This window comes from Myotis nattereri (assembly GCF_964212035.1).
Source record: "Myotis nattereri genome assembly, chromosome: 11".
Taxonomy (NCBI): Eukaryota; Metazoa; Chordata; class Mammalia; order Chiroptera; family Vespertilionidae; genus Myotis; species Myotis nattereri.
The window spans coordinates 4,693,758-4,705,479 of NC_138086.1; the positions used below are offsets into that span (position 1 = coordinate 4,693,758).

Consider the following 11,722-nt stretch of genomic DNA (forward strand, 5'->3'; position numbering starts at 1 on the left):
CAAATAGCACAGCTCAGCTAGGCCTGAGGTCCATGCTACGGCTTTCCGTTACTCCATGTCGCCGAAGCTAAGAACCCTCCACCAGGCGAGTGCTGCACGTCTGAACCTGTACACAGAAAAGACTTTACCAAAGGCCATGCAGCCTCACCTTTCCTCTAATCCATGAGACATCCAATAAATAGGATCTTGTTCCTTTTGTCAGACATCTATCTACACTAATAATAGAGAAACATGCAAATTGGTGTCACTCCGCTACACCCACCAGCCAATCAGAGTGACTATGCAAATTAACCCAACAAATATGGTGGCTAATTTGCATAAGCAGGCGTGGAGAAAAGACTGAAGGCTCTAGCCAGAGTAAAGAGTGAAGACTGAAGACTGAAGACTGAAGATTGAAGAGGCTTGTCTTCTCCTCTGCAGCTGGACCAAAGGCCTGGGTCCCAGGTGCCGGAGGAAAACCAGTGCCAGCAGCCAGGGGAAGGAACGCCTATTGTGTGAATCTTTGTGCAACCGGCTTCTAGAGTGTGTGTGTGTGTGTGTGTGTGTGTGTGTGTGTCCAAATATATATATACCTAATATCCAAATTGTCCCCTCCCGGGAGTTCTACTGGGAGACTAGGAGGTTGATGGCTCGCTATGGTGTGTGCTGACCACCAGGAGGTGGCACAGAACAAAGGAAGGCCCTGGCCAGCAGCCAGCAGCTGGCAGCCGGGGAAGGGAGGCCCCGGCCGGCAGCCGGAAGGCCCCAATCAGTCCTGATCACCAGCCAGGCCTAGAGACCCTACTCATGCATGAATTTCATGCACTGGGCCTCTAGTTTTTTAATGATAGCAATGCCTACATGTCTTAGGATCTCTTAATATAGCATTCAAAAGGTAAGGTATGGACCATGGGAGCAGACGCACGGTACTGTGTGTATAAAAACAACACACTTTCTAATGCCCTGAAAACACGGGGAGGGGGAGCAAGGACTCACTCCACTTTCCTCCAGTCTGTGGAATAAACACAGACTCTAGGCCCTTCATCAAAAACAATACCAGATTTGGGGTTCATAAAATTCCAGTCCATTTCCTTCATGAGGTACAAAATGTCAGGTCATTAAAATGCTGCATTTGAGGTGTAGCTTTTGACTTAAAAACATAATTCAACAAGCAAAGCCAGAAAAATAATGACTACACCTTTACTGCTCTCTAGTCCTGGAAATTTAATTTATGCATATGCTTACATGGGTTTTATGTATCTTACTGAGAAAATGAGGACAGTTAAATTTTTTTAAATCAATAAAATATAGAACCAAAGTAACATAAATAAATGTTCACTAATACCCTGGACTCATTAAAGTAATTCATGCTTCATGCCCTACGTTGAACTTTCTGAACTTCTCCAGGATGAATTATGTTCAGCATAGTAAAAGAAATTTACATGTGCTATTTATAGTGGCTCCCTGTCCTATTCTTTCAGAAATTACCCACCAATCAAGTAAGCTTCCTTGTCTCGTACGAAGAGCTGTGGTTGTCCAGACAAACCCTGAACTGGACCTGCTCTTGCTAATATTACATGGGAGTGACATGTCCTGTCCTAGAGACAGAGTCACCAACCCACGTAATGTCCACGTGACTAGCAGGTGTGGCCCTTGACCTGATCTCAAATGGAGAAGATGGACCATGGACAGCCTGGTATGAATGGATGTGCCAAGAATCAGGGCATGAGAGTCCAGCTCTCTCACTAGCTGGTTGTATTTTGTTGAATCTCAGGTTTTAAAAAAATGAATGAATTGACCATGACCTCTGAGGTTTGAACTTGTATTGGGAATGGAGTGTTCTCTCTTATAGGGGACACCAGGCAACTCCCACATAAGGTGACAGACACCCACGGTCAGAATCAGGGGAGCTGGGAATTCAGAAGAAGCAATGAGCACAGGAATAGGCAGGGGCAGGGACGAGAGCGTGTGGGAAGGTCTGAAATTCCACCACGAAAACAACTGGAGAAGGAGAGCTGCAGCCATGAGTGACGCTGGACATCGTCTGGGCCTGATGCTGGCTCTGCTGACTCAGCCCGGCGCAGGGACGGAGGCTGTGAAATGCAATGTGCGAGGAAGGAGAAGAGGCAGGACCAGAACGGGTTATGGAGAATCCGCCCGCGGAGCCTTGCCGAGTGTGTCACAGCAGCTGTGCGTCCGTGCCAGGCTGATCCTCAGGGAGGCTTCCCACAGAAAGGGTGGGCAGCTACGCTGCGTCCTAACATTAACATGGGAAACCCTTTAACCCAGTGGTTCTCAGCCTCCCTCACGCCACGGCCCTTGAATACAGCTCCTCATGTTGTGGTGACCCCCAATGTCATTGTTACAAATTGAACATAATTAAAGCATAGTGATCAATCACAAAAACAATATGTAATTATATATGTGTTTTCCGATGGTCTTAGGTGACCCCTGTGAAAGGGTCGTTCGACCCCCAAAGGGGTCGCGACCCACAGGTTGAGAACCGCTGCTTTAAACCATGAAAACAAGGAAGGAGAGGCAACTTAATTCTGAAGACACAGACATGGAGGAAACGTTTAGAAAGCGGATGAAATGCCTCATGAGACGGAAGCTCTGCTGATCTACATAGAAAGGGGCAGGAAAGAGTGGAAAAGTGACAGGAAGTACCTCAGAGAGGGGGGAGCAGTTCATCGGTGTTTGCTTTTTACAAGAACGTTAGGAAAAAGGGAAAAATGAGAGACTTTGGATTTAACAAGTTATTCTTCATCAAAATGTGAATTTGGGGGAACAAACACATTAGGGAAATGCAAGGGGAGGGGAGGAGAAACTGGCAGAAAAGGAATGAGAAAGAGACCGAGTGTCAACAAGAAAGGGAGGCCCCCAGAGATCCATACGAAGTCTTGGTGGGGGGAGGACAGGTTAAAACAATATTGGGAGGAGTGACACGGAGTTGGACATTCTTTCCTGGATGTAGTCAGAGTGCTGAGAAACACGAAGTCTTGAACTAAAGATTTAGGAAAAATAAAATTAAATAGGTCCAGTGAGCTGGTGAGTTATCACAGAAACTTGATGTTGCTGATTCTAGGACACGGTAGGTGTGGTCCCCAAACCACTGATTCTGAAGTCTAGGAAAGGGTTGGTGGAGGTCCACTCCCCATAATGCTGAGTTAGCTCCTGCCCAACCCACTGGGGCACATCTAGCTACATCTTCATGCAAAATGCACAGCAGATGCTCTGAGGGCTCTGCAGGACCACCCAGAGGTGGCAGGTTCGGAGAGGACACAGTTGGAGCCACCGCAGCAGCTGGGAAGTGAGAGGGGATTTCTAGGGTTAAATCGCAGAGAGCCTCCAATTCCATCTGAATGCTGCCCAAAGCTCTGGCTGTCCCTGGGCCATGCACATCCTCAGAGATTCCAGGCAGCCTAGGAAAGACACAAGATCAAAACTGACAAAACTCTACTTAATTGCTCACTAAAAATAAACAAATAATCTTCAGAGAAACATAACTGAACCCAGAGTCTCCACACAACATTCACAATGCCGAGGATAAAATTCAAAATGACTCAACACACACACACAAAAACTATGAAAATGTGACCCATTCTCAAGAAAGAAGCACAGTCAGCACAGACCAATCCCGAGATGACCCAGCCACCAGAATGAGAACGTAGGGTTTCCGTGGCCGTTGTAATGAGGCCCATTAATTAAAATAAACAAGGCGCACACAATGAATGAAAAGGTAGCAAACCTAAGCATGGTGAATAGAAACTATGAAAAGAGGAAACCCTAGCATCAAAACGACAACATCTGAAGTAACCAATGGATGTGCCAAGAGGAGGATGGAGACACAAAGGAATGACTGTGAAAACAGAGCAACAGAAATGATCCCATCTGAAGAGGAGAGAGGAAAAAGTTTGAAAAAATGAACAGTCTCAGAGACCTGCAGGACAAAATGCAGTGGGCAGCATGTTAATAACTGGCATCTTAACAAATTAGGAAAAGAACAGAAAACAAGCATTTGAAGATATAATGACTGAGAAATTCCCGAATATGGTGAATTTAAAGATCCAAGGTCATCTGAGAACCCCCATCAGGATACACCTGGGGGAAACATGCCTGGCACGTGACACTGAAATACCGAAGATCAAGAGATGATCTTGATGGGATGCACATATACAAGGAAATACTGCTCAGCCATGAAAAAGAGGAAATACTGCCATTTGCCACAACACGGGTGGACCTTGAGAATATTAAGCTAAGCGAAATAAGTCAGTCAGAAAAAGCTAAGAACCGTATGATTTCACTCAGATGTGGAAAAAAAAAAAACAACTAAAACTCATACACAGACAACAGCATGGTGGTCACCGGCGGGGTGGGGGGGGGTGGTAAAGGGGGGCAAATGTCAGGTGACAAAAGATGATTTGACTTTGGGTGGTGGGCACACAATGCAATATACTGAGCATGTATCATAGAAACTTACACTTGAAAACTATATAATCTTATTAACCAATGTCGCCCCAATAAGTTTAATTTTAAAGACATTTTAAAGAGAGGCTCTCATGAAAGTAAACAGAGAAAAATGGCACTTTCCAAACGGGAACATGGATTTCTTAACCAGGAAACAACAACAAAACCACCCTTCAGACTGAAGGCAAAGTAAAAATGTGGGGGGTGGGGGGAGCCTAGCCAGCAGAACGTCACAAAATTATTCCTATTGAGTCAAAATGGTTGGAAGTGATAGGGACTTTGTTTATATATATATATTTAATCCTCACCCAAGGACATGTCCACTAATTTGTAGAAAGAGGGGGGGGAGAGAGAAAGAGAGAGAGAGAGAGAGAGAGAGAGAGAGAGAGAGACTGCTTCCAACCTGCACCCCAACTGAGCCATGGAAATCCTGCAACTTAGGTATGTGCCCTGACCAGGACTCAAACCCACAAGCTTTGGGTGCATGGGACGACTCTCCAACCAACTGAGCTACACCGGACAGGTCAGGGTCTTTTTTTTATTAATATCCTAAAGACAAAACGACAGAGACCACAGCCCAGTGAGCCGGGGGCCATATCCTTGAGATCGTGCCCTGGCGGTGAAATAAGCACTAGAAGAAGGTAGAAGTTCGTAGGAAGTGAGAAGCTAAGTTCTGCCCAAGGAACCTAAAATACGTGGAGCACTGTTGGTGCGAGACCTGGGGAGCTGCCCGGGTGAAATCTGAAGCCGGCTCCCCCACAGGGAGCAGCTAGGAAGCCGTCACACCTGGTGTCAATAACACCTCCAGGGAGGCCTGAAAGGAAAAACAAGACATGTTCCCAAGCAATGGCTGCACAAGAGCGCGTCATCGTGACCTGCCCCACGGACACCGCTGACAGCGCCAGCAAACGGCCGGCCGGGCAGTGAGTCCAGGCGAGACTCTGCTTCCCGAGAGGCCTCTCCTCCCACAGGGCCCCCAGGGGAGCTCTGTCAGCCCATAGCAGGGAACGCACTTGTTTCAAACTCCTCAGGACATAGTTGGGGTTCTGGAGGTTTATATTTTAGTCAACACTGTTGTATCCTCAGTCTCCTGTGGTCTTTCTGGCACTTTCCAGCAATGACTGTGAACCCCCTGCTGTGTGAGTCCCTCATTCACCCCAGAACACGCATGGACCCAGCTTTCCACCACTGATATCTCAGTGCCGCGACCTTCAAGCAAACCACACGCTTCAAATCCACAAACTTCGAAGGCCAACGACAGCTTCAGCGAGCTCTTCTTCTAGAAAAGGACTTGGGATACTTTTTACTTCGGGCCGAGGAGAGCAATCTCACTCTTCGGGCAATGGAAGCCACCCAAGATCTTAGAGCCTGAGGGGTGGGCATGACTAGAGCTGTGTTCTAGAGACAGAAGGTCATGTCTACATGTGTGTGGGGCTGCTCAGTCCTTGGGACTTAGGAGTGTTTGCTAAGTGAGTGGCTGATGACTGTTTATTGAATTAAGGTGATTCCAGGGACCAGGCTAGCTGCATAGGGTCATCCAACTCGAAACTCACATGCCTTCTAAGTCCTAGCTGTCTGTTTGGAAACTTCCAGAAAGCGTATTGGTGTTCATGCCCTGCGTACTATTCACATGAAAGGAATCTCTGAATCTTCCCTGGCCAGTGATGCAGGGGTGAGAGCAGAGGCCCAGGCACAGCAGGGTTCTGGGCTCCATTCAGGTCCAGGGCAGGAACCTGGGCTGTGGGTGTGCTCCCCGCCCACCCCACTGCAGCGCATGCTAGAGGAACCCATCCACATGCCTCCCTCTCTCTCTCTCTCTCTCTCTCTCTCTCTCTCTCTCTCTCTCTCTTTCTCTCTGTCTCTGTCTCTCTTCCCTCCCTCCCTTCCACTCTCTCTGAAAAGCAATGGAAAAAATATTCTCAAGTGAGGATTAACCAAGAAACAACAACAAAAGAAATCCCCAAATCTCTGAACCTCCTGCACTGCACAGGTGTCTATCACACACTCACTGATGTGTGAAACTGTTATTTTTAACTTAAAATCTTACACTATCAACTCCGGCACATTACAAAGACACTTCCTCTGCATATTTAATAAAGCAAGTGTGAAAAGTGTAACTCCTTGGGTCATAGCTAATGAGAACAGAGATCAGCGATATGACTTGCTTATTAAATTATTTCACCCGAGGCCTGATAGAGTGGAAAATTTGGGGCATTACTCCATTGAAATCAAGGTATTCAGTCCCAAATCTGTGCCTCGCATAACTCAGCAGACCAAGGCTTCCTTTACTCACCAGATGAATCCACACTCCAGATGCAGGATGTCCCGCCTCCAGCAACCAGATATGAGTGGCAGCAATCTAATAACACGCCATAAACATGTGACTGCATATACAGTGGATTAGGCAAAACCAGGTGCAGCAAACACCAGCTAAAAGCCATGGCACAGCTCCGTGCTGCACACCAAATCTACACCCGGAGCAGTTGCCTCCTTTCCGTCTCTTAGGACGCTGGGAGGGTTTGAAATATTTAACACGCACATTGGAGCGCGTCCTGCTGCAGGGCTCCTCTGGGCAACCAGGTGAGGGTTTCTCTGCAAACCAACCACAAGCTGAGGTGAGCCACAGCGGCGAGTGGCCAGGCCGGGACCCTGTGGGGAGCCGGAGCCCCGCGTTGAAGCGGGTGGACAGTCCCCAAGTCCTGGCGCTCAGCACTCCTGCCCCGGTTCCTCAGACCTGCCCTCTCTCCTCTCCCGGACTGTCACATCCTGGAAACCACTCAGGTTCGCGGCGGCCCATTGGAGGGAATGGGACACGCAGACCCTAGGCGCGTCCTGTGGGCTCTCTCACCAGCTCAGCCCCAGCGGTCACGTCCAGCTTCCGCAGGCCCAGCCCCCTCCGCTGACCTCCTCCCTCTCTGACCTCCTCCCTCTCTGACCTCCTCCCTCCGCTGACCTCCTCCCTGAAAGCCCGGGATCGGGGGCAGCTGCCCCTGCCTCCTGCCGAGCCCTCCAGCGCCCTCAGGACTCCGGACCCATGGTCCCAGCAGGTGCAGCACAGAGCTGGGTCCGAGTACCGGCACCGCTCCTCGCAGACCCCGCGCTGTCAGCTGTCGGGGCTACGGACACCGCATGCGGAGGGACCGGCCCCTCCGGTTCCAACTCAGCGAGGGCGACTTGCCCGACGGCTGCCTCGCCGTGTTCTCCAGGTCCCGCACCAGCCCCTCCGTCGTGGGCCCCTTACCTTGTGGCCTTTGCCCGGGGGGCACCTGACGCTATTGGAGACGCCCGCGGTTTGATTCATGTCCAGAGAAGTTGGGGGCCCAGTTCTTCACCTTCAAAACTTGTGGGCGCGCGGCGGTGGCGAGGAGGGCGCCTCTCCAGAGGGTCGGGCGCCAGAGGCTGGCCTCGCGTCGGGTTCCCGCGGGCTCGCCGCCCAGGCCGGTGGCACCCGCAACCCGGCCGCGGGGAAGCCGCTGCTGGACCCACAGGGCGCGGGCCGGCCGCTCCGAGGGCGCTCTGCCCGCGCTGCCTCTCCCGGTCCAGTGCGCTCTGACCAGAAGCCCCAGCAAGTCCCAGGGGGCCCCTAGCAAGGCTGGGAGGTGCGTTGAGGGGAGACTGGGGATCACTCACGGGAGCTCGGGGACCAGTGCCGGCGCCCCAGGGCGTTTCCGTGCACCGCACCGCTGTGCGCCCGGCTCCTTTGCGCTCGGGCTGAGCGGTCGTCGGTGCCGCCCTGGCCCCCGCCCGCCCGCGCGGCGGGTACCGCAAGTCCCAGGGGCTGGCGCTGGGCACTCCGCCCGCGGCTCCGCCTGCCCGGCCTTCCCGGGATGGTCGGGAGGTGGCGCCGAGGCGCTGTTAGGTGCCGCTGCACCCCGAGGGGAGGGGTGGTGGGAGGAGAGGAGCGGGAAGGCACCGGCTCTTTGGCGGAGTCCCCGCAGCCACACCTGAGGACGCGGCCCGGCGGGGGCGGCGCAGCGCGAGGGGCAGGTCTGGGGGCGGGTTGGCTCGGGGACTCCCACGCTGGGGCGGCGCAGGGCGCACCCACGCGAGTCTACGCTACCGCTGTTTGCAGCTCCCCAGGGCGTCCGCCTTCTGCCTGGTTCTCTCCTTTTCCTTTTTTCGCTGTCAAGTCACAGCCTAATTGGGCAGCGTTCAGAGCGAGTGGAAGCGGGACCTGGGGAGCTGAGACCAGCTAACAGGAAAGGCCAGAGACTGCACTGCACAGCGAGGCGCGCAGTCCCGCGGGGGACCGGAGCGCACTGGGAGACAGGACGGTGAGCCCGAAGGGTTTTACTAGATGTGCCCTGGGGAAGCGTGCGAGGCTGAATATTCCCGATGAGGAATCAGGCCACAAGGCCGGTCGTCGGGTTCTGGTCCCCAGCCCCTCGCCTCACCTTCAGCATCTGGAAAGCGAAGGAACGAGTTGGGTTCCCTGTGAGAACCAGCGGCCCCTCCTCCCAGGCCGCACTGGGTGGCCACAGATTTCATTCCCAGGCGTTTCTGATGGGTATTGTATTTCCTCTGTATCCCCCGCTCCCAATCGTCTCCATTATGTCAAATAAGCGGTTACATTCGGTGGCTTTTGCCCACTGAGGAAGTTCAGAAGCAACTAAGGACATCCGGGTCCTGTGCTTGCGGCCCATTGGGTCATTGGTGTGGCCCGAGCGGGGTGAGGGGACAGGTGCCAGTTAGGACTTGGCTTTGCTCTCCCTAGCGGACATCTTCGGGCAAATTATTTTTCACTTACTTTCCAGCTCAGAGGTGGGTTACAGTGCTCCCTCCCAGGTGAGGAAACAAGAGTCCAAAACATTGGTAGTGCCGACACTTAGCACAGGCGGGCGGTCAGGCGCGGGGGAGCTGTGGTTCCCGCTGCCCGGAGCCCTTCACACTGACTCACAGTCTCCTGTTCCTGGAGGTAAAGTCCACACGTGTGGGCCGCCCGCCCTCCTAGAGGGTTGCCCAGGGGTTCCTGGCTCCCTCCCTGACCTCTGAGCCCTGGGAGTCACAGAGGTCACCGTGGCCTGTCCTTCCCGTTCCTGTCCGCAGTGGCCCTGCTCCGCGCCAGCACAGCTCAGCAGCGACTGATTCACTGTCTCTGCAGATGTCGGGAGCCGTGTGCCCCAGGACCTCCCTTCCCTTTTGGGTCGAAGGAGCATCTCTGACTTTTAGTTTGTGCAGGTTTCCTTGCTGAGCGGGCGGGCGTGATGACTGTGAGCTCCACCCATGTGGAGCTGAAACCAGTACCTGAGTGTATGTTTTATTTTTGGAGTGTCCTTTTCTCTTTTTGTTTCATAGTTCTTTTCTCGATTCGTCTCCCTTCTCTCATATCATCAGCCGCACAAAACAAAACCCAGGTGGCACCTACCACGCTGCTCTGAAATCCCTGAGCGAAATAACCAAGTGCATGAGGCTGAGCATAGGTTAGAAAGCCCTTCTATGCGGGCCCCCTGCAGGCTCCAGCCCGCTGAGCTCCGGCGTCCCCTGGTAAACAGGGCACCTCCACCAGGGCCTGGGAGCCCTCTCCGAAGCGCCTGCTATAGTCGCACCACTGCTGCTTAATAATTAATAGCAACGCTAGAACATTCGGTGCAGTGTGGCCCCTTTGCTAATAGATCGCACTGTTGAACAGGAAGAACTGGAGTTCCCATTGGTGCTCATTAGCGGTCCATTTCCCAGGCCTGGATGGGCAGAGCCTCCCCGCCTATCACAGGCTGTCAGGGTGAAGAAGCAGGTGACATGGAAACAAGGACAAGTGTCCTCATGCTCTCCTTCCGGCGCTGCTGACCCCTCCCTGGCCCTCCCACAGCCCTCTTTCCTCTGAACCAGTGGGCTGAGTCCTGGCTCCCCTGCTGGGCAGCTGTTGTCCTCCCATCCCCAGGCGCCTCCTCAGGGGCCCTCACACTGGAGCAAACGCTGCAGGCCCAGGATGAGGGTCACAGCGGAGCTCTCAAAGGGGAGATCCCCATGATTAGCTACTTCCTGCTTCCTATCTCCAGGAGCCAGGAATCGGTGCCCAGAACACGTCAGATATGATGTCGGTTCTACAAAGTTCAACACAGCCTCTGGTCATTGGCCTCATGCGGCGACTGTTTTTGGGTGTGTTTCTTAAAAATATATTTTTATTGATTTCAGAGAGGAAGGGAAAGGGAGAGACAGCAACATCAATGATCAGAATCATTGATGAGCTGCCTCCTGCATGCTCCCTACTGGGGATAAAGCCGCAACCCAGGCATGTGCCCTGACCAGGAACAAACCGTGACCTTCTAGTTCAGTGATGGAGAACCTTTTGAGCTTGGCATGTCAGCATTTTGAAAAACCCTAACTTAACTCTGGTGCCGTGTCACATATAGAAATTTTTTTGATATTTGTAACCATAGTAAAACAAAGACTTATATTTTTGATATTTATTTTATACTAGAGGCCAGGTGCACAAAAATTTGTGCACTCAGGGTGGTCCCTCAGCCCGGCCTGTGCCCTCTTGCAGTCTGGGACCCCTTGGAGGATGTCTACCTGCTGGCTTAGGCCCGCTCCCCAGGGGACCAGGCCTAAGCTGGCAGTCAGACATTTCCCTGGCAGCCCGGGAGCCCTCAGGGGATGTCCACTTACCAGCAGGGAGCCGACCTAAGCTGCAGTCGGACATCCTTAGCACTGCTGAGGAGGCAGGAGAGGCTCCCGCCACCACTGCTATGCTGGCAGCCATCAGCCTGGCTTGTGGCTGAGCAGAGCTCTCCCTGTGGGAGCACACTGACTACCAGGGGGCAGCTCCTTCACTGAGTGTCTGCCACCTGGTGGTCAGTGTGTGTCATAGTGACCAGTCATTCCCAGTCTCTCTGCTGTTAGGGTCAATTTGCATATTGCCCTTTTATTATATAGGATATTTAAATGCCATTTAACAAAAAAAAAATCAACCCAAAAAATGAGTTCGCATGTCACCTCTGACACACGTGTCATAGGTTCGCCATCACTGTCCTAGTTCATAGGTCTGCGCTCAACACAGAGCCACGCTGGCCGGGCTGGTTTGGCTGTTTTATCACTTGAATTAGGAACGTAAAGACCCAGTGCTGAGCCTCAGTATCCGAAGAGGGAATGGCTATCTGAGAAGGGCAGGTGGGTCTCTGCTAGTTTGCCCCATGAGGACGCTGTGATGTCCTGTTGGGCCTCCAATGTTATGAGTTGTCAAATCCTGTTTCTGAGAGTCAGACTTCAACTTGACTGAGCTCCCTGTCCCTCCGTGCCTCCTTCCTCACACCACACTGCACTGCCGTTTTACTGATTG

At 52.4% G+C, this 11,722-nt stretch overlaps 1 protein-coding gene across 1 annotated transcript in view; it reads right to left on the reverse strand.

Moving 5' to 3' along the window:
* Nucleotides 1-7,890, reverse strand: part of DPP6 (dipeptidyl peptidase like 6) — a gene marked incomplete at its 5' end in the record, with an annotated part of 642,841 nt that extends 634,951 nt beyond the window's left edge. The window contains one exon of the mRNA XM_081101874.1: nt 7,688-7,890. Within this exon, the coding sequence (XP_080958000.1) occupies nt 7,688-7,747 (60 nt within the window). The remainder of the gene's footprint in view (nt 1-7,687) is intronic.
* Nucleotides 7,891-11,722: the final 3,832 nt, after the last annotated feature.